This window comes from Aedes aegypti, chromosome 2, assembly GCF_002204515.2.
Source record: "Aedes aegypti strain LVP_AGWG chromosome 2, AaegL5.0 Primary Assembly, whole genome shotgun sequence".
Taxonomy (NCBI): domain Eukaryota; kingdom Metazoa; phylum Arthropoda; class Insecta; order Diptera; family Culicidae; genus Aedes; species Aedes aegypti.
The window spans coordinates 305963352-305987497 of NC_035108.1; the positions used below are offsets into that span (position 1 = coordinate 305963352).

Genomic DNA, 24146 nt, shown 5'->3' on the forward strand with positions numbered 1-24146 from the left:
TTAGTTCAGAGAAATCTTATGAATCCAAGAACAATCATCATTTCAGCAGGATCACTCAATCAATCGAATCGAATCGCATTTTTAGATTCTTAGCGGATTTCAAAGATTTATTACGGGAACTGAAACTTTATCCATGCCTACTTTTTCGAGATGGGACTGACATGCGATTGACGGCAGTGCGGGTCGCAAAAACCTTATATATATAAGTATGAATTATCATCATTTTTAATTAGCAGTAGCGGAGTTTTACAATTTTACAATGTCAAATTTTAATGGAATCCAGGTATTCCTATTAAAATCTTGTATATTTTTATCGGGTTTCTGAAAACTAGGCGATATTTTGATGAAACCTAATCTTCCGTGAATCGCAAGTCAGTCCCATCTGCATTTTCGTCAAAATTGAGTTGAATTCAGTTTTCAACATATATTCCAATGCCCTTTCTGTTGCTTTAATGAAACAATCGTGCCAAGGGGTGTGGGTTCGATTCCCGCTTCAGCCCGGAAAAATTTTCGTTGAGAAAGTTTTTCGACTGTGCCACTGGGCGTTGCATGCTAGTCCGTTGTCTAGTGCGGTGCTTCCTTCAAAGGGCAAATCGTCCACTGGAAGCATTAACGTGTCGGGTCTTTTTAATATAATTTGTTAGGAAAAAATAAGAAAAAATCATAATGACAAGTATTCGCATAACAGTCCCACTAGGGATCATTCAAAAATAACGGTCTAGAAAAGTGTGACAGTACGTGTATAAGGTATTGGAAAAAGCGTGACAGAGGGGGGAGGGGGGTTCTATAAATCTTGAAAAACGATGGACGTCATGTTTGGATCGTCCCCTACAGATTTCAGCACTGTGTAACACAAAGAAGAACCATGTTCTTATCATCTTTATATTTTTCTCGGATAGATATCATAGTGAAAAGCAAATCGTGAATGTTTCATAAATATTGGAAAATATTCAAATCTCCTGGAATTTTTTGAATATTCGTATGGAAAACGAGTTTTTAAACTTCTAAGTCGATTTTTTCAATGCCTACTTTTTACAGATGACTTGCGATTCACGGCAGTAACGGTCTGAAGATTTTCATCGGACTCCAGAAATTTTCTAATCAAATCCTTAGGAGTCTAAACGAACTGGATAGCAGATAGGCTTAGCGTAATCTTGAGGATTCCTAGCATGCACCTGAGAGTTTTGACGGAAGCTGAGAAATGTGGGAATTTCTAGCAAGATTATTGAGAAACTTTCAAAATCCCAGAGAATTCTTCGTATTTCAAAAAAATAACCGGCTTTTTAGATTAATCTACGAAACTACTGCAAGAGGCCACATTCGTAAATCTCCAAGGCCATATGCAGTCTGCGAATCGGTAGTTGAGCACCACTGCTCTATGTCGTGTTCATTTTTACATTCTCACGTTACAGCAATATGCCAAGTGTCGGAATCCAAACATGGCAAGCACAATAACCGACTTGTGTCCCTACCGAAACATTCTGCTAGTGAACAAAGCTAAAATATAAATTGCACTGAAGTTTTAAGCTTCTTTTGCAAGATTTGTGCCTTCAAAGTTTTGGTTGCATTATTGAATTTAAATTCTAAGCTGTTTCATCTTCAGCATAAAGTAAGGTGTGACCCATTTAGAATTGGAACAAACATGTTTGGTTCTTACAGCGACTCTAGTGGTCGGATTTAAATGTTCAACCTTCTAATGTGTGTTCTATAACAATAAAACCATCATATATTTTTTTCGCAGCACAATTCGAATGCACGTCAGAAAATTTCACATACAAAAAGAGAGAAGGTAAATAATTGTGCGCAAAAATTTGGAGAATCCATCTTGGTCATTATCTAAAAATCGCTTAAGTGATATATTTGTCCAAGAAATTTTTTGTGGCATGTAGAGCTAAAAAACAACAGAAAAACTATTTTGACGGATCGCAAGCCACAAAGGCGGGTACTGACGACCGTCAGCAGTGGGGGGAAGCTATTAGGACCATCAACGATCAACGCTCCGTCATCGTAATTATCGTCATCATCGAAACTTCGAAAGCAGTTTTTCTGTTCAAAACTAAAAATTATTCGATGAAAACGTGTTCACTGCGTTTCGGTTGGAGAATAGAATACAGTGAACACATTTTCCTGTAAATTTTATTGATTTTGAACGAAAAAACTGCTTTTGAAAATTCCGAAATCAATGACGGATCCTGCCCCCTTAAGCAATCTTAGTCCGAGATTTGACCAAAAATATCGGTGCCACACTTAGTATCGTGCAACAGAATCAGCTTCGGGAATCAAAGCATTCGGTCATACCATGTCTGCAGACAATCAAATAGGGACCAAGCAGAGCAATGTGGTCAGATTCAGAGCCAGGATGGTGTATGGTCAAGTGTTGACCAAATAAGGGTTTTTTTCCGATAGGTGAAGAAAATCTACGTAAACCCTCGGCCTACCTAATGATCCCCAGCTTAGCCCAATTGAGAGATTTTGGGCAATAATGAAAAAAAGCTAAAGGCGAATGTCTGCATTGTCAAAATATCAACGGACAGAAAACTGAGTGGAATAAGTTTGTCAAAACAATAGATGAGAATACTGTGCGCCAATCAATGAACCGTATGCTCGGAAAATTCCGAAATATTCTTCAAAATCGAGATGCATATTATTTTTATATTTTACCTCTGAAGTGCACATCCAATGCAACATTTGAGTGAGACCAGGCTTTTATTTCGTTAATTTATTTCCGAAATATGCCCAACTGTATATGTTCCAGTTCTAACTGGGCCACATCTTAGACAGAATCGGTAAACTCTGCCACTATTGCGGCAATGCTTTCTACTAACATTTTCCAGAGCAACTATCTCGTTATCTAGAAGATCTCAAAACTAAAAATGCTATTCGTTGTACATACTGGGGATTATTTTCAGCGTAATACATTTGAAAGATATAACACCTGTTTTGTACCCGAGAAAAGTTAACCTTAACACTTCATAAACCGAGCACTTGGCAGGTTGTATTGGAGAACTTCTATTACGTGTGATATATCTCTTCTAATATTGGAACATTTTGCATAACTTAAAGCACCCTTTTAAATAATGAGCTATTGTCTAAGGCGCTTTGTCATTGAGTGCTTCACCACCAAATACATTTGTTCTGTATCTTTCTTTATGCTTTTCAGCAGCTGTACAGGATTTACAGCAGCTGTATGGGATTTCCGGCTGGTTATGGAAGGTTTTCAATGATTTTTTTTATACTTGGCTGATTCTTAGTAAGATGCTATCAGATTCTATGCAAAATCAAGGTAGCAAGGAATTTGCTGATTCCTGGCAAAATTTTTGGAAAATGTCTAAGATGTTGTTCGAAAAAACTCTTTGCAATTCTTGGCCTTTTTTCTTCTGTAATAATTTACAGATTTCTGAACATTCCATTGTGGATTCTAGGTCTCAACTCAGACTTGCTTCTTTGCTGACTTTTTTAAACCATTACTAACGAATACCTGCAGTAATATCTTGGGTAACTTCGTTGGCAGATTCCTGGTATCACTGTTTTTCAAAATGATTGTTTTCTTGGGTGTACCCGACTTTATTATTATTATTTAAGCATATCCTTTTTAGGCAATCCTTAAACTTTTCAATAGATTTTCAAAAACAATTGAAGATACATTTTACTAGAGGTAACGGGATATTTGTAGAACCTCATATGGAATTGAAACCCCAAAGAGGTTGGGAACCACTGGCATACCGTTTCGTCGTTCATGCTACATGATATAAAAATTTAAAAAAAATGTTCGTTTAAAATGGAACTTCTCAGTGCATTACTGTGGAAATGCATATAAAATATCCATACCCGCTTTGAGGAAAAGGTTTGGTCTCAGTTCGTACTTAGGGGATGAACCTGCCTACGGCAAAAAATCCTTTCAATAAAAAGTATTTCAATGCAATTCGAATTCGTATCCAGAAAATCTGCCAAGACCGAAAACTCAAAGGCGTAGTTTTATGTCAACCGAAGTCACTGTCGGAAAAACGGAATGTGTGACAATTTAACACAATATACTGAAAGGTATATCTGTTGAAATTTTGACTATTATGACATTATCTACCAAAATCTAATAGTGGCCTATAATTGGGAGCAGAATTTAATAATCAGAGTTTTTGTAGTGCATTTCCTAATATGTTTTGGAATCAGGTAGTTTCCTGACGCCAGATTTTTGCCCTATTATGTTTTCATGTTTCGATTATTGATGCAAACTGGTTAGTATTTATCTATAGTAAGTGTAACACTCATGATTCAAACAAGTTTATGATTACACATTTATCGTTAGCTAACAATCTATAATTCAGTGTACAGCACTCTAACTAGATTACACAAATCAACCTGTAACTCACAATGATGAACGAATTGAGTATTGTTGCAAACAAAACTTTGTACAATCGTATTCGCTGGCGTCTTGATTGGAATTCTAGTACATTTTAGGAGTTATGTGCTCAATTAGCAGAAATGATAGATATCCCTCCTAAGAAAAAAAAATCCTTTAAACAACAGAAGTAACAATAGAGCAAACCGACCCCAATCAAAACCCATTGAACGTAATGTACAGCCAAAAGTAGGAAGCGAAAACGAATAAATGAAACGAAACGAAAATCAAAACGATGTGTTCCTGAGCCTGGTGGTGGTGGTTTTTGGTGGTGATTGTGGGCGGTAAGAGATTTCATTTCATTAGGAGGCGCAGTAGTAGAGCAGAGATGGGGAGCGAGCGGCAAATATACAAAACGAGACAAACAAATGGCACTATTTTAGAATAAAAATGATTGTTAAAAACTAGTTCAAAATAAAAACAACGACAAACAAAACTCACAACTCTTGGAAAGTTTTATGGTGAGAGGCAAAGAGAGACGAGCTGAATACCGTAAGGGTATCCGAATCTGAGTTTTTTTTGGTTTGGTGGGTTGATTGACTGGATGTTTGGTTTTGGTTTTAAGAAATGGTATTCACCTTTTTGACGACGATCTCCGTCGCTTCGGTTGGCTGCGGCGCCGGCGCCTCTGATTTTTCCTTTTCTTCAACCACCTGTTCTTCTTTCTTGCTAGATTCCGGAGCTGGTGCCGCCGCCGTCGCCGTCGTCGTCGCTGCCACCACTGGTTCTTCTACCACGGGTTCTTTCTCAACCGTCGACGTCGCCGCCGCCGCCGCCGCCACCTCAACTGGTTTTTCTTCTGCTACCTGAGGGACCTGAGCTTCTGACTGTGGTTCGGAGGTTACTGGGGCAGATTCTGGGGGCGTGGGAAGTGCAGAAGGTTCGGAAACGGGAGCAGCGGGAAGAGACTGTTCGGTGGCCTCCATCGAGGTCAATGTGGCCGAGGGAGATTCTGGCGGGGGAGGTAAGCTCATGGCGTCACTCTGGGATAGTGTGGGCGGTGATGGAAGAGATTCGAGCGAGTTCTGTGGAAGTGGTGAGGAAATGTCGACGGAGAGATTTTGTTCATCGGCACAGGTGGCATCAGTCGGGGCGGCAGCTGCAATCGTGGGCAGAGGCGAGGGAAGCGAATCGGGCACTGGCTCATCATCGGTTGCTGGTGGTGGTGGTGGGGGTGGCAAGTCGTCGATTGTGTTGCTGATTTCATCAGCTTCCGAGACCGGTTCTGGTGCGGGAATAAGTTCCTCTGATTTTGGTTCTTCGACTGGTGCGGCCACTTCTGCCGGTTTGGCTTCTTCCACGGGAGCGGTCACTTTTTCAACTGGTTTCTCTTCAACGGGAGCTACTTTTTCTTCCACTGGGGCTGCAGTTGGTTCGACTGGTTTCTCTTCCACGGGAGCCGGAGCTTGCTCAGCTGGCTTCTCTTCTACTGGAGCCGACACTTCTTCTACTGGAGCTGGCTTTTCCTCAACTTTGGCTGCTTCTTTTTCAACTGGCTTTTCTTCAACAGGAGCAACAGCTTCTTGTACTGGAGCTGGCGTTGGTTCGACTGGTTTCTCTTCAACAGGAGCCTGAGTTGCTTCAACTGGTTTTTCCTCGACTGGAGCTGGGGCTGATTCTACTGGAGCTTGCTTTTCCTCGACTTTGACTGGTTCAGCAACAACCTCTTTTGGAGCTTCGGCTTCCACTGGGACCTTCTGCTCTTCAACAACTGGAGCTGAAACTTGTTCCTCAACCTTGTCGACGGCCTTTTCCAAGATTTGCTCAACAAACTCAGCCACCGTTTCCTTCAGCTCTGCAACAGCTTCAACTGGAGCAGCGGCTTGTACAGCTTCGACGACTTTCTCGATGATTTTTTCTTCAACCACTGGAATCTCTTCCTTCTTAGCTTCTTCGACTGGTGCTGGGGTGGCTTCGACTGGTGCTGGAGCGGATTCAACTGGCTTTTCCTCAACCTTCTTCTCAACGACTGGCTCATCAACTGTAGCCACAGCAGCTTCAACCGGAGCTGCAACGACTGGCTCTTCTGCTTTTTTGCTTTCTTCTACCACTACAACCTGCTCTTCTTGTTTAGGTTCCTGCTTTTCAACCGGCAGAGAGGACGGTTCCGGGATAGAATTCAGGGAATCGGGTTCGGGTTCGGTAGTACCCTGGGACATAGAAGCTTCTGCAAATACCATCACCTGGGAGGGAGGAGGAATGGAGGGCAGAGGAGGTGGAGGCGTGCTATCACCATTATCAGCGACAACAACCGGTTCAGCAGAAACGGGTTCAGCCACGACTTCGGCTACTTCCGGCGCAGCTTCGGTCGCGACCGGCACCGCCTCCGCTGTCGGTTTGTCGCATACTACTTCGGTTACTGGTTTCTCTGTTTGCTCAACAACAATAGGTTCGGATTTGGTTTCAGTCTCAACGGCGGCGACTACTTCCGCCGGCGGCGTCTGTTCGACTTGTTTAGCTTTGTTTACCTCAACAACGGCCGGTTCGACCACTTTTTCGGCCTCCTTCTCCGGTTCCGACTCTGGGACGACTGGGACAGGGGCGGCTGCTGGCTTTTCCTCTTCGACCTTCTTCTCCTCTTCCGCCGGTTTGTCAGCAACAACAACGGGGGCAATTTCGGTGGCCGGAGTAGTTTCAGCAGTGGCAGGGGCAGTCTCTTGGGCGGGCGAGGCGACGACGGCTTCTACGGCTGGTTCCTCAACCGCTTTCACGACCTCGGCAGCAACTTCGGCGACTTCGGGCTTCGTCTCGGTGACATCGCTTGGCGCTGGGGCAGCGGCCGCAGCAGCAGCAGCGGCATCTTCGGTTGGCTGTAATTACATAAGCAGACGGGAGGGATCGATTAGAAAAAGGTAGCCTTTTGCACAAACGGTAAATGGAAGGATGGATGGAAAACAAGTTCGATGGAATCACCCACGGAAAGATTTAAATAAGAAAATTTTCTGAACCCACGCTTGATCCAGTTTCTCGGAATGGGAATTGGTACTGCTTGCGCGGAAGGTGTGGGGAGATAAATCGCATTTTCTCCCTCAAGCACAGGAAGTTGCTAATAAAATTCGAAGATCGCTTGGACAAGCAATGTGCATGGCGACAGTTTGAATGAATTATAGCAAAGCCAATCAGGAGACCACCTACGAGTTGTAAATCTCGCATTAAGACTTGGTCGTGGTCGCGCAAAGCAATGGATAGTATTAGTAGCTAAGATTTGCAGATGGTTTCTTGTTAAGTAGTGATGTAGGTCTGCATGCCTTTGTACATTTTTTACAGTTATGTATAGGAATGGGGTAGGATATGGAACAACTGATTTCTTCGAAGTTGCGAAAAGAATTTATTCAAATTTGTGAGGTGGTTCAAGTTCAGTTGAGATTGTATTTTAAATTCAAATATCATTTCATACTTTAATTATCTTGTTTGGGTCAATTTTGAAAAAAAATAGCTTTTAAAAGACAACTGTTTTCTGTGCCACTAATTGAAAAGGAAATTTTATGATTACATTACACAGTATTCGAAAACATTTATTGAAAAACCTGAAAAAAAAAACAATGAACATAATTTTGATCAGATAATTTATGTTTCGACAACCACAACGTTTCGATTCGTTGTATTTGCAATTAATTAACACTTTTTTCTGTATTATCGAGTTCGCACAATTTCTCAGTTTTGCTTATGTTTTCACTTATTTTTCTAAGAGTTCATTCACATAAGCACTTCAGTTCTGTACAACCAAAAACGTTCAAATTTCGTTACGTCTCACAGTCCTCAGCTACTTTTCACTTTTTCAGACTATACAAGTCCCAATTCGCAGCACACAAATCGTCCATAAAAGCGGTAATCCAGCAGCATCAAACGGAATAATCACCTTAACGGCTCCCATCACGAAATATGCAGTCAAACAGCAAACAACAACACTGATCACTATTACCACAAGAATCTTGACGGATTAACGAATTTTCTTTGTGGCCAAAGAAAATCCTAAATGCACTTTTCAACTATATGCAACGATAAATCACAAAGTTCCGAACAGGATCGGGTATCAGTCCTTTTCCTCTTATCACAGATTTCCACAACTGAAGCGGCACACAACTGTTGCACTTGGACACAATGTACTTCAGGACATAAGAGAAGGGATTCCTTTTCTTGCGCACACTTCTAACTTAGCAGGTCCTTTTTGGGGATTTTTTGTTCCTCAAATCTTTCCGAGAGATTCTATGTTCTCTTCTCCTAGACTCGTTAAAGGCTTAGTAGAAACTGAACTAGTGCAGCCGGCGTACAATTTAATTTATATGGCAGCCAGCGTGTAGGGGGTTCGCGGTTGCGTCGTCGCCTTCGTGTCACCAGCCCCAAACCGTGCCCCAGCCCCAGGAGCGCATTCGTATCTACGTATGTGCGATGGGACGTAAGTCGGTTCGGAACAACAACAACAAATACCTACGCCGAAGGAGAAAAACTGCCGGGCGTTGCGCCTTTCGCGCATCGATAGATGTGTGTAGAGAGGAGTATCTACTTCAGTGGTTTTCAGATCGTTCTCCCCGGAGCACTTGGTGCTCTGCGAAGTTTTTTCAGACGCTCCGCAACAATTCACAAACTTTCAAAATTTAATAGTAGGTACCGGACTTAAATATATCCACTTTTGATTGAAAATATACAGTATATTATGTAAAAATTACGTACATCTACCATATGGTTGATCATAAACCACAATTTCTGCGAGTTTTAGACAAAATAGGAATATTTTGACAGAAAAAACATGCTTAGTTACCTAAAAACTAACTAACAATTAGGGTAGAAGTACCAGTTATGGTTATAGTACCAATTATGGCAATAGTGGGAACAAAAATTTATTTTTTTATTGTTTTGAACTGCTCCACTTTTCAAGGAAACGGGTCATTCGAGGAATTGGCGTTCGGGAAACCGATATCCGGGGAAAAGTAGCACAATCGTGTGAGGCCGGATTTTAAAATGTTAATTTTTGGAAGTGTGCTGCACGAACGTCAAAAACACAACTAAAATTACAATGTAACGACTAATATTCACAGGAATGATAAAACTATTTGTTTTGGATAATAATTATACCTTGATTTGATAAGAACACTTGCGCAACACACTTCGGAAAATTAACATTTTAAAATATTGCCTCACTCGATTGTGCTACTTTTCACCGAATGTAGGTTTCCCGAACGCTAGTTCCCCGTATGACCCGTTTCCCCGAATGCAATTTCCTCGAATGACCCGTTTCAGCAGTTCAAATTAGCAGTTTATTAGAAAAAAAACGATAAGCAATCAAAAACAAGGAGGTGTTTGGTTATTCTCGGCCATACACATGTGTCCAAATATGCTGGGGACGGTAAAACTCGTAATAACCGCCAATCAAATAAAGGAGGGTGCATATCAGGCCTATAAAGATATCAGGTATAAAGATATGACAAATATGAGTGCCAGAAACCTTTCGGGGAAGTGGGCTATTCGGGGAAACGGGAGTGAGAACAAATGAATAGATTAAGCTGGTGAGCAATTAAATTTACCGTTTAAATTTGGGATACGTGTTATATCCACTATGGTGATATCAGGTACAAAGAGTGTATGAGAACCCAATTATGGGGATACACTGAAGAGGGTTGGTTTCCATGTTTTGTCCAGTGAAATAAAAGAAGTAAGGTACCGCGGGGTAAGTGGGTAAATGGGGTAAGTGAAAATAATTGGTATATTTTACTGAATATGTGAATTAACGATTTAAACTCGTGCGTAAACCTTAGAGGCCATTGAGAACATTACGATAGGTAAGATATTTCTGAGACGTTTCAGCCATTATTGCATAATAGAGCAAAATATTGTTAACCTGTCAACTATCACTCCGTAACAAGTTGGCGGCGTGCAATCTTATTTAAATATTGTCAGTGGAAAAAAGTTGCGAAAAATAATTTTCTGTACCGCTTTTAAGTTGTCCCCAGTTTTGAACTGCAATAAAAAAAGTTTTAGAATTAATTCGACATAGATCTAAAAATAACTTAATTTAAACACTGTCAGTTTTCCAATAACATGGAGCAAGTGTAAAGTTTCTCATTAGAGATTGAATTTGTGTTTTCTCTTTAGGTAGCTATAAGCATATAAGGCTCGCAATTATCATAGAACAACAGAACGTGCTGATAATTCAAGAAACAAATTAAATGCTATTATCATGGCCAAATCATGGAACTTCTCTAAAAAAAAAGGTTGCCAAATATTACGATATTAATATGTTTACTTCGGACAGCCGATTAAGAGGAAGAAGTTGATTGAAAAGTTCCAATATAAGAGAACGCACGGAAATCTTGTGGAATGTCTGTGTAAAGCTAGTTCAAAACATAAAAAAATTGGTATAGGTGTATCCACATAAAAAAGTTTCAAAATACTTTATTGCAGGATTCCGTTTGATTTCTCTTCAAGAGTTATCCTACGTCATACCCGATTTTCTTAAAAACAAATAACGAGCGATTGAAATTCTACAGAGCAGAAATGCAATTGCTGTCCCATGATGTAAGAACAGTTGCAGTTATAATGTTGTCGAATCATTTCAACAAACATAACTGAACAAATGAAAATTCAAGTAACAAGAATAAAATTGTCTTTGTTTACGTGTTACTTATGTCATTGTTCATTGGGACGCCTTAACAGATGTTAAAGGTAATAGAAATCTTGAATGTAACTGTTAGTTATTGAATGTATTGTTCAAACGATAAACTTTTCACTTGCCCCACCTGTGGGCCGACATTGACGAAGACACCGATTTTTAAAAGCTGGTATTGAAAAATGCTTGATGGTCCGAGTTAGAACAGGGTCCGAATTAGACCAGGATCTCCTACATACTGTTGACTAATTGCATCCATAATTGGTACACCTACCCTGAACACAAAAAAAATCTAGTCGAGAAATCATTCTAACAGATTATTTTACAATATTTGATGGAAATACAATTCCATGCCAATGTCAATTTTTCACAATTTAAGCTTGAAATAGAGCAGCTTGCTAAATCTCGCATTACAAATTAGTTGGTTTTAAAATAAAAAAAAAAATGTTTTCGACACAATTCCTTTTTCATGATTTTTCTTGGAGTCATAGGATTGATTTAAGCATGTAAAAACAATCCTGATTTCAAACGGAGTCACGATACCACACAGGTGCTTCGCAAAACAATTCAATTTTAAAAAGTGCTTCGCGAGACAGAAATCCTGAAAACCCCTGATCTACTTGTACACACAACTTCTGCTTCGCTGGTGGAGCAAAGAAAACACCCATAGAAGCGGGACGTGTGGGTTTTTGGTCACACCGACGACCATCGAGAAGATGATTCTGGGCTGCTCTGACTGGCTGGTCTGGTGTGTTGGCCCCCCAATATCGAAGACGTCATTGGATCGAGAGCAGCAGCAGCATCGTCGTTTAAGTGGCCGTTGTTGTTTGCCCTGATCGCGGAGGAAAAACTCTCTTTTCGGGTCGCGAACTAGCGCGATTAGGATGGAACAGTTGTTGGTTGTCGAACAGGATCGCTTATCCGTTGAAAGTGGCTAAACGAGAAGTTGTGAATGGAAAAAGGTTGGGATTGATTTTCACGAAAGTAGTGCTTGAAATGTGAAATATCAAGCAGAAGTTATTTGCGAAATCCAAATATATAAATGTGAGAAGAATATGGAAGTTGTTGGTTAAATACGCCAAACATGGTCTATTCAACCTTTTCTTTCCCACAGCTTTATTTGAAGATTTGACGGCCATGTTAGTTATAAAACGTTGTCAAACTTGCCCTTGGATATAATTTTCCAAATAACATCTGATTGATTAATTTTCGATAGTTGACCAAGAAGTTCTTTTACAAAAGTGAGAAGAGTTTTAATTTCATCTCATGTTGTGGTGAATTCATTGTAGAAAATATAAAATATACATATTTTTGGTTTACATATTGAATGACCCATTTCTTTAGACGAAATATCTAAATCTTGGTGTCAATCAAATACATGTTTGCATCATCATTAAAAATAGTGCAAAAGTTCCAGTATGGTAGAGGATTCTTTAGAAGTTCCTAAGCTCAAATCATCAAAATTTGATAGATGTTAGGATGGTTCGAACGCTATCCAAATTATATAAAGTTTGTAAAAAATATAGCGAAGTGTCTAAACCGAAAAAACTGCATTCTGCAACTGATCTACATTAAAAAACATAATTTCGCAGTTCCCAGTATGCTAACTGGGCGATTCAATCAGCAACCTGGACGACAACCTGTAGGGCGGCGCCTGACCTGAGTGGGAAGTGTGCTTGTCGCTTCTCCTTGGGCCTTATTTTTCTTTTCAGTCACCCAACAGCAGCAGCAAGTTTTTTGCACGTCGAGATGTAATCCAATAACATTACATTTTGATTTGAGAGTCATGTTACAGCTTCTTCCTCCTCCATCCGCATCCTCCCACTTGAATCCGCCAGCCACCGGCCCAGGAATGCCTTTTACCCGAGATCCAGTTTTGTTTCGCTCTTGTTTTCAATCATGCGTAAATGGAATGGGAGTCTCACAGCAGCAGCATCCCAGGCACATGTTGCTTCTTCTTGATAGATGATACATCGATTTTTCATGCCCTCCAAGCTTAACGTCACGTGTGACAACTACCTTTGAAGTTAAGTGACTTTTTTACGCACTAAGTAAGCAGTGTCGATGCAAAATTCTGCGATGCGGGCGATTACTTCATCGACAAGCCATTGTAAATAACATAGAAATTCCTCCATAAATATATTGAAATCGAGTCTAGTACACGACATTGAAGACGGCCTTACAGTTGAGGTCGAAATACGCGTATCTGTCAAAGGATACAAACTCTAGTGGAATTAAATGGTATATTACTAAATTCGTTTTTTTCATCTACTTATAGGTATTCTACTAAACAGCTCGAAGATTTATTATTATTTTGACATGATGACATTGATGACATTTCCCAATGATATGGGAATTCGGGGTAATGCCATTCTGGGTTATCGGTCGTTCGGGGATTTGGAATTCAAAGTATTGACAGTGGAGAATTGGCATTCGGGGTAATGGGGTAGAATCACAGAACATCTAATAAAATTGGAAATACTAGATAAAGATAATATTTCAGAGACGTGACCTTTAAACGTCGTCTAAATGAGAACAAATGGTTGACTTAAGCCAAGTGTCCATCAGTAAATTTTATAAAAAAACATATATTCAAAGTTTGAAAGGTACACTCCTTGCTAAAATTTTAAAATCAGTCGCTTAACTGCCCTCATTTGGATCTCACATTCAAAAGACAATACATAAAAGAGGCATTTTTTAGAAACTTATATCTAGAAACAATGTATAAAAACATTTCTTAGAAGGTGGATTTAAAAAGTGTAGGTCCGTCCGGATGTTTTGGAAGAATTATAGAAGTTTTGCATATGAAGGCTTTCCAAGAAGTATAATAATTGACATTTAAAAATTGTGTATGATACAGTGATCTTGAACATTCAGTTTTTCTTGGGTATTCTAAATAGATCAATCATGATTCTTGATATTTTGTGAATTTATAATATATTCAAACCCATACCTGTTACAGTAATCATTTCTGAAGATTTTAAAATTTTGTGAAATTTTGAACAAAGGGTATGTACTTCATACTAGGATTATATAGTTTTGATGAAGAAAATGATAATGATCTTCTTCTTTCTGGCGTTACGTCCCCACTGGGACAGAGCCTGCTTCTCAGCTTCTTATGAGCATTTCCACAGTTATTAACTGAGAGCTTCCTATGCCAATGACCATTTTTGCATGTGTATATCGTGTGGCAGGGACGAAGATACTTAGTTCAGTTCATGTTCAGTAAATTTGGGATTGTTGAATCCGTTGTCGCTTTCTGAAGTTAATATTTCTAAACCTAGACGTACTCTGATATTTTTGGAAACGGCAATAGATTCAGCGTTTTTAAATTGAATAAATAGCAGTATGGTGCTTGGGACAAAAGTTTGTTTGAACCTTTATTTTGATTCTGAAGTTATTCTGGGTATGAACTTGGTTTAATTTCAAGAAGACAAATGGCAGTACCATACTTTTCCCTAGGAATTTTAGCTGAAATTTGTTATCGGAAAAAAGAACCTAAGGTGAATGCCTTCAGAAAACGATATTAATAGAGAATGGCTTCAAAAAAATGAGTCGCTACTAGCCCTGTAAATACTTGATTAGAATATCTAATTGCTAATACCTTCCCAATTCCGAATAAAACATCGGAAATAACCATGATCAACAGCTAGCACCAACGCCTGGCGAATGGCATCATACAATGTTGCACCGGTAAACTACGGTCATGTGTAATCCGTTCAAAGCCACAGACTTTTCTCCAACCTTTCCTACGCAAAAGAAAACAAATCAATTCCCACATGAACGCTTGAGGAATGTGGCACCGCCGCCGACGACAAAACGACGACCGGTAGAGACACTTCACCCCTTTCTACCGACGACGACGACGACATAGTCGTTGATGAGATCCTCACAGCAGCCAGCAGTACGGTTCAATGCTCAACTTGAACTACAATCTGTCCTGAGGTGTACCTATAGTCTGTACGTATCTCTGTATGTAAAGCACTTTTTCAATGGTGGGCAGCATCCTACCCGATTTGGCTCGGAATCGTCGTCGCAAATATTCATAGAGGTACACGTTTGATATAGTTTACCGATCTGCTCCGGTGCATTAAAAGAAAAGCGACACTCGTTTCCCTCAAACCTTTGAGGCAACCGTAGGGTTATATGTGGTTAGGGCGGTTCAAATGGCAAACAAAGTTTGAAAATCACATCTCCAATATTTGTCTTGTAATCTTTATGATATAATCTACCAAATCTTCAGCCATTTTGGTGAGGATTTAAAGGTGGCCCAAAATGATACTTCCACCGGTACAATATCAATGTTGAAGCTAAAATACATCACAAAAACTTATTTTTTGCAGCTGTTATGAAGAACGTTGCTTAATTAACAAATTCATCATGCGCTAATTTTGTTCGGGGTTTTCTAAGAACTTTACTGGAATATACCCTCATATCGATATCCTACATTGTCTTTGGAACACCTTCAAATAATGGCTGAAAATCTGGAAGAACTCTATGTTTATCATAAAGATTGCAAGAAAGATATGACACAAAAGATATTCAAACTTTTTTCGTAACTCGAACCGCCCTAACATGTGGTTTAGTGTGTGGGGGCGGCGCCCTGCAGCAGCCGAAAGCACGCGCACTTAATTGCACTCAACGAGCTTACGACCGAGCGATTTAAGAAGTCGAATCGATCGTTCCCATAGGCTAAATAGAGCCCATTCCGGTACGACAGAAAAATGGTCTCGTTCATTGAAAAATTGCAGCAGAAACGAGCGGTGGCAAATATCCAGCTACGACTTCTCGGTTGCCGGCCGGTTAGTTTATGTGCACAAAAAGGTGCTTGCAAGAAAATTTGCGGAGGAAGAAATGGCACAACTTTCTTCGTCGGGCGGATTGCATTTTGATTTGTCACTCGCAGTATCGAGAGGCAGTTGCGTGGGTGGATTCGGGCTTTAGACCGAGGAATTAGGTGCTGTAGGAAAGTTTTACGACCACCATTCGACGTTGATTGAATTGTATGGTGCGTATTTAATCGCACTTGCGGAGGAAAGGACAAGCAAATTGATTTACTTGATTTGTAGGTAAAATGGTGAACAGCACGTGGAAAATTGCGCACCAATAGAAAACGGATGTAGGCGATTTCGCCATAGTAAGGAAATGTGGATAACATATGAAGTAAGGGACATGATTGTATGAGAGAAATAAATTTGCGATCTGATCGGTTTTTAGGGCTCTACGAGTGACAACTGCGAATAATTCCAGCTTGGAAAGGAAACATTTTTTTCCGCTTAAAGTTCAAAAAGTTCACATATGATCAGGACTTTTGATTCCGGAATGTTTTGCTCTTTCTGGTTGGCCTTTTTTTAATAAGAACAACATATCGACGATCCGCTTGTTCTCCATGGTCGACGATCTCTTTAAGAATGAGGGTTCTTACAACCAGTACATCGATAGAGTAAGGAACTCCTCATAAGTGCATCAGTTCATCAATGACCGCCAATCAGTGAATCAATTGTCAACCAACACACAGCAACAAAAACATTGTCCCCTCCTATTCTTGATTCTACCCAAAGTTATTAGGCAAAAGGCACTTCCTATTTTTTTTTTTAAAACGCGTTTTTTTCACAAACTCAACGATAAAACAAAATTTAAAACGATGACATTTAGTTTCTTCGACATTAATTTGCTTGTTTGAGCATAGTAAACACGTTTGAGCAGAAATTGAAACGCTTGATTACACTCAAAATTTCTTTCACTCTAAATATTACGAAAAACCCTATTATTTGGACCCATTTGTCTGTAACTCAAAATTCAAAAGGATGACATATAGTTTTTTTGACGTGAAATTGATTGTGAAAGTCAAGTGCACATGTTTGAGTAAAAAAATGAATTTCCGAAAACGCTCAAAATTTATTTTTCCTAGAAAACCACACCAAAAACGTATTTCCTGAACTTTTTTGTCTGTAAATCAAAATTGAAGGCTATGAAGTGTAGTTTTTTCGACATGAATTTACTTGTAGTAGTCAAGTGAACATGTTCCAGCAGAAAAAGAAATTTTCGATAACACTCAAAATTTCTTTTACCTAAAATACTACCCTTTTTTTAACACGTTTGCCTATAATTCAACATTCAATGCGTTGGCATATAGTTTTTTCGACAAGAAATTGATTGTGAAAGTCAAGTGAACATGTCGGAGTAAAAAAAATCTGATAACACTCAAAATTAATTTTACACAAAAATCTCACAAGAAACGGAATTCCTGAGCTTTTTTGTCTGTAAATAGAAATTGGAAGCTATGATATTTAGTTTTTTTATGCATGAATCTTTTTGAAAAAGTCAAGTAAAGATGTTTAAGCAGAAATTGAAATATTTGTACACTCAAAATCGAAATTGAAGGCTATGACATGTAGTTTTTTCGGCATGAATTTACTTGTAGAAGTGAAGCAAACATGTTTGAGCAGAAATAAAATATTTCAATTACACTCATATTTTCTTTTACTTATAATATCACGAATATTCGTATTATTTGTCCCGTTTGCCTGTAACTCAAAATTTAAAGCAATGACATATAGTTTTTTCAACGTAAAATTGATTGTGAACATGTTCCGAGTAAAAAAATAAATTTTCGATAACACTCAAAATTTATTTTACGCAAAAAACGTATTTCAAGAGTTTTTTTGTCTGAAAATCAAAATTAAAAGCTATGACATGTAATATTTTCGACTTGAATTTACTTGTAGAGTATTGTAGAGTAGAAAAATAATGTTTGTTAGTCCGTAAATAAAAACTCAAGGCTAAGATGTAGTTTTTTAAGCATGTATTTACTTGTAGAAGTTAAATGAACATGTTTGAGCAGAAATTAAAATTTTTGATTACCCTATTTGATTCACTGCCTCTAATATAGTACCAATCCCCACCTTCCCAACATATTTGGAAAGTATTTATTTTTTACTCAATTAAAAACGAATGAAACATTTCTTTATGTAATCTCAATGAAGTATAATGACTTTGTTAGTAAAGGAATTTCTGGCGGAATTCTTAATAAATCGAAAAAAAAAGTTCTTCTGATATTGAAGACTTAACGATAAACTTCGAAGAGAAACCTTGGATGAAAAAAAAGGTGAAGTAAGAACCTTTTTATCGAAGCTCCTGCATATGTTTGTACTTGGGATTGGCATTTGCATCAGAAGTTTCAAAGTTCTTTAGCACAATTCCAGAACGTATTTGTGATGGGCGGCTGGAGAAACATATAGAAGGATTACAAGAAAAAGCTCGAATGCAATTTCTGATAAAATTTCTAAGCGAAATTTCCTGACAAAATTTTTTAGTGGAATGAATTTAGGAACGGAATTTTTGATTGATTTACTAATTTCAAATTTTGAAAAGTTCTTCAGATATCCTAATAGAATTTCTGGTATAATTTCTAAAATTATTTCATGATATGAAATGAAAGAAAATGGAAGAAACAAAACTCGAATAATGGCGATGAAATAGAAAATTCTTCCTTGAAAATTCTTCCACCAAAAATTTTTTACAGAAGCTAATGCTTGTCTGGCCGCTAATGGTTCATATTAAAGTAAAGCAATCTTGCCAACCGTGGAATCCACTAGGTAAGGTAAGGCATTGCACAGGTCTCGAGAGGGTTTGATTTGTAATGGCACAGGTTCGCTTTTTGATGCAACAGATTCCCAATGTATCAGGCGTAGGAATAGAACATAGAATGATGGAAGATAGAATGTGAGACAGACTATTCTGTTATGCACTTATATGAGATGTATAGTAGAAGAAAGAATTAAACGACAGATAGATATAAACAACAAGGAAAATTAGGAAAATTTACATATATGTTCAAAATTTATAAAATTAGAATAAAATTGCAGTATAATCTAATTTTGTTAGTAAATTTGCAGCTTCACATGCACAGATAACTGTACATTTTAATTATACACATTATACAATTATTCAATGAGTATCCTTAATATTTAAATTGGTAAATGAAAAGGTGACATAAAACATCTATGACCCGATCCCAGTAGGATCACAAATCTTATTTAAGATCCCCAAAACAAATTGTACAAAGCATGATCTCTGACGGAATGATTCCTGTTGTCCAATTCGATTTCGATCCGAATACGAGTCATGTTGCTTCAGCATTACACACCAAATGCAACACTGTCACACGGTTTACTAATTAGTTGTTCGAAAAAAAAATACGCTATCTATAGGATCTCGCAAAACCAAGTTATCTAACCGGTCACACGCAACGAGTACGATTGGTCAGCACATTTGTCTTTGGTTTTGTTTTGCTGGATGATGCTGGCTGCGTTTGCGTTGACTGAAGCATCTACCCATTAGTGGCAATCGGATTGACAAGAGTCGGACGGGTCGGCATTTCCCGGTGACTGATTGATTCGGTAGCTCGGCTCATTTTTGGCACAACCGTGGCTAAAGGTGATGCACCTCCTCGGATGGTTGTAAACAACTTGTGACTACACTTGGGAGAAATCACTTTTTTTTTTTGGTGGACACGTCTAGAGCTACCGATTTGCAACGAAAGTGAATCCTTGGGGCGGCGCACTGATTTCAGCGTTTAGTAGGTAAACATACGCATTTGGCGCGGTTACAATTAGAGGATCCACGGCGAAGAAAAGCGAAAGCTTTTTTTCCTTTAGCAAGTGGAGTCATCATCAACGTAGGTGGGCATTAAGAGTCATGTGATCGGATTTTAGAGTGTTTGGGTCTATTTTGGGAGCTAATGAATCGAAGCGAGGGGGGAACAACCGGTCGAAAAAAGGCGCCGGCAAGAGTACGTAGAGCTGGCGTCTTCTTCACCGTTGTCGCCGGTGTGCATCGATCGGAATGTTAAGGACATTCCTATTCTACCTTTTCTGCGGAGGCAGTCTCTGCACCGATCGAACGTTGCTGGGCTGCGTCTATCGATCGTAGAATAATACATAGTTTAAACTCTGTATCGAGTTTCGATTTCTGTTGAATGTCAGCCAAACGCGAGGAACGAGGAAATTATTTAGCACTGCCGGGCCACTGCACTTGTTGTGTCTGTCGCGAATGAGTACATACGGTCGAAAACAGCTTGACTCATCTAGTTCATTTCGGATGTAGTTTTGGATTCAGAGTAAGTAGGAGAAAAGATGTGAGACAATTGGTGGATAGCTGAAGATCTAAATCTGAAAGTTCACAACACAAATGCAGAGCTGATAACGACTGAGTGTCTCAAAAATATAAACTTTTATGACCTAAAACTTGATAAAGTAAGTAACTTTTATAAATTTATTAAGAAAATCCTTAGTTCTCCATTAGTTCATTCATCAACTAGGATAAGATTCTACTATCAACTAGGATTTCGCCCAAGATTTCTGTTTAGGACAATTATCTCCAGAGATGCATCAACTGATTTCAAAGACTATCATCTAAAATTGTAGTTCAGTTTTTGTTTTCAAGATTACAACCCAGAATTCAGAGGGTCGTGGGTTCGAATCTCAGTGGTCGAGAATCCTTTCGGGATGGAAATTTTATCGAATTCACAGGGTATAGAGTATCCCCGTATCTGCCACACGATGACATATGCAAAAATGATCAGATGACAAAGAACGCTCTCAGTTATTAACAGTGGAAGTACTCGTAGAACACTAAGCTGGGAAGTAGACTCTGTCGCTCGCAGTTTGGACGTAACATCAGAAAGAAGAAAAAGGACTTCTTCAGGAATTCTTTGAGTTATTTTACAAGGAATGGCTCGAAACATTTATCCAGGTTTCTTTTGAGGCATGTTTTCAGGGAATTGTCTAAATTATTTTTTTTAGAAATTATTGCAAGCAGTGTTGGTAGACTCACACTCAAATCTCAATCATTGAGTTGACTTGCGAGAGCAAACTCAATTGAGATCTTCTTCGCAAAACTCACGCATGAGATATTGATGCAAAATCACTTGTTCTTACTCACGTTGTCAAAAATGATTCAATCATAAAAAATATCAACGAAAATCTGACAAACCTAATGTTATTGTTTATATTGAGTTTGCTATATTTCTAACAGAAAAACAAAGAATTCATGTTTTACGTGAAGAAACTATGGCAATACAAGCTAATGCGTCAAACGGATGAGCCAACTCAAGTATGATATTCTGGCTTTTTAGTTGAGTGAGCTACTCAATTAGCTACTGATAAAAAATCAAGCATGAAAAATGAGAATTTGGGATTTTCGCAACGCTGGTTTAAAATATAATAAATTTCATAACTCCTGAGGAATTCTTGTTGGATTTTCTCGATAAATTGCTAAGATAATTATTTGGAAACATAATCAATCGAATTCCTGGATAATATCCTGTAGGATTTTCTGGAAGAATTTCTTGAAAGCCATCGAACTAAATTCTTAAATTTGTGCTATTAAATATCATGAATATCTCGTGGGTTTGAAATTTATTATATTATATTGTCAATATCATCATTCCCCGTCTCATCGGAATCTATATTTTCCTGTGATACACAAATGGTCAATTGGCAAAGATACCCAAGTAACCACTAGCCCGCTAATTCGCCTTTTTGGCCTTATAGGGCCATTATACGGCTAATATAGAGCATGTCAGCTGTATAATAGCACTACATTGGCACGGAGGGCGAATTAGAGTGCTAATTGGTTACTTGGGTAGCTCTCAGTTAATAACTCATAAGAACATTAAACTGAGAAGCAGGCTCAGTTGGGACGTCGTTACGCCAGAATGGCTAAGTATTTGCTGTAGTGAAACTTTAGATGAAAAATGGCCTAATCTAATGTAAATAACCTTATTCAGTGGACAGGATCGCCGAGTTGGAACGAAGAAGTATGCCTGCTACAAGATCAGGGCAATCAATTAGTTATGACATCGCAAGCGAACATCTTTTGGAGGAATACCCGATGTGCTCGTAGAGGCTCAAGCCTAATCTCTCTACCAGCAAGTTAATTTTTTACCACACAAAATATTCAAATTGTGATAACTTTTTTGTTTTCTAATATTTTTACACCATTTTTTTACAAGTTCTCAAAAAACTCTTCTAGTTCAAGAATCCATGTCGATAATAATCATTGGTTATCTGGATTTGAAGATTTTCCGATGCTCTTTGAGGGACCAACATTCTTCATATAAAATATCTTTGGTGGCCATTTAGTTTATGGCAAATTATCAAAAAAATAAATAAAATAAAATGTGGACTATACAATGACAGGTAATGAGGAGTTTCTCTGAAAAAAAATCGTACAAATCTGTTCAGTATTCTTGAAGATATCTGAAGATTGAAAATATGAAGTTTTGAAGATCTTCGTTTGGCAAGTGTGGTTCCAGAAATCTAAATGCTCATTAGCCAAAGACGGCTGCACCAAATTGCTTCATTTTTTCATAACATACTCTCATTAATGTATTGTTCCAAGTAGTAAATCTCTTCTGTAGCCTGAGAAATTAACGTGGGTTATGGTTACGCATCGGTCCTCAAAGGAATTTTAGGATATCTCCGGATCCACATGACTAATGATCAATATCGACACAGGTTCTAAAACTAGAAGTTTTTGGAGAACTTGTACAAAAATGGTGCAAAAATAGCTAGAAACAAATAAGTTATCGCGATTTGAATGTTTTTTGCGGTAAAAATGAAGCGCTACTAGAGGGACAAATAAGTCATAACGATGCTCCTAAGGAGGCAGTCTGCGTAGTGTCCGCAACGCAAACCGCCTGAAACAACGTTGTATTCTTTCGAAGAGTAAATGGAGAGTTCACTTCAACAAATTACTCCAGAATTGTTGAAGCGTTGCAAAAGTAATTCGTAGATGAAATATTGATGAAATTTTGGGGAATTGGTGATCGAAGTCATTCAGAAATTCCTGGAAAAGTTCTTAAAAGACTTCTTGGGATAATCTTTGGAGGAATTTAGGAACAATTACTAAGACAAGGACAAGAAATGAAAATGAAAAACTCCTGTAGGAATCTTTGGAAAAGTTGCTAGAAAAACTACTCGAACAATTGATAGATTGATTGGCTGAAAAATTTCTGGAGGTAATCCTGGAACAGAATCTGGGAAAATTTTCAAGGTTATCTTTGTGGAAAATTCTAGAGGTAGTTGCGTTGGATTTAAAAACCATTTTTTGAAGCAAATTCCAGAGAAAATCACAAAAACATCTCTTCAAAAATCTCTGTTGAAATTTCTAGACGACTCTCTATGAGAATTCATGAAACTCTCTAGACGGTTTTTGGAGGGATGCTTGTAGAAACCTTTGAAAGTATTGTAGAGGAAACCTCTAGAGAAATCAGTAGAAAAACTCCTAAAGTGTTCCCTCGAAGAATCTGACAAAAAAATCTTGAAGAATAATGCGTAAGAGGTTCTTTTCTTTTAATCCGAGAAAACGAAAATTAGTGAATTTGGATACCATACTGATTAAAAAAGAGACTTTGGAGAGCTCCCATCAAAATAGAGGCTTTTTAGAGACTAACATTAAAATAGTGATCAAATCTCTAAAAAGAATGTTGCTACCAGTCCTGCGAAACGACTAATTAAGAAGCGGTTTCAAAGTTAGAATTATCGTTATGTGAAAAACCATATCGAAGCTGGTTATGTTCGGGTTTCAATCTTTTCGTATTGTAAGTTTTTGTAAAACTCTCATATTCTAGACCAGAAGCTTCCTCAAAAAATACTGTCCTCATAAAATACGGATTTTAGAAATGATCGCAAATCATCGGCTTTTACAAAAATGACAAATGACGAAAAGTCGAAATATTTTATCCCAAAAAAAAATGATAAAAGGATCAAATTAGTGGAAGATTTCTTGCTTTGTAAAACTTACCTATAGAATTTAGAATTTTTTAAAATAAGATTTTTACCATTTTTCAAACTGATATTTTTGTGACAACTCAAAAGTTTTTGAATGAAAGATTGCAAGTTGTATACATGCTAAGGAAACATATATTCAAGCTGTTGTAAAATCTTGATTTTAACTTGGTTCTCCATAGAAACGCATTTTTGACGTAGTAGAAGTAGCCAATTAAAATCGTGGGTTAAGACTCAATTTACGGACGCATTTTTATGAATTTCCATAGAAATCCGCAAAACAATTTAATAATTTTTAGTTCAAAGTCTTCAGATAAGAGACTCCTAGCTTACAGCCGAAGATAACACCACT

The 24146-nt window shown here is 38.2% G+C and overlaps 1 protein-coding gene across 7 annotated transcripts in view; it reads right to left on the reverse strand.

The window, feature by feature from the left end:
• The window catches only part of LOC23687432 (fibrous sheath CABYR-binding protein), a 330422-nt gene that overhangs the window by 13497 nt on the left and 292779 nt on the right, over nt 1-24146 (reverse strand). For 5 of the 7 annotated variants that reach the window (XM_021845617.1, XM_021845614.1, XM_021845618.1 and 2 more), the window contains one exon: nt 4975-7206. In XM_021845617.1, the coding sequence (XP_021701309.1) occupies nt 4975-7206 (2232 nt within the window). Of the gene's footprint in view, nt 1-4974; nt 7207-8255; nt 8662-24146 lie in introns of those variants that run through there. The other 2 variants (XM_021845621.1, XM_021845620.1) reach the window with 1 other exon arrangement.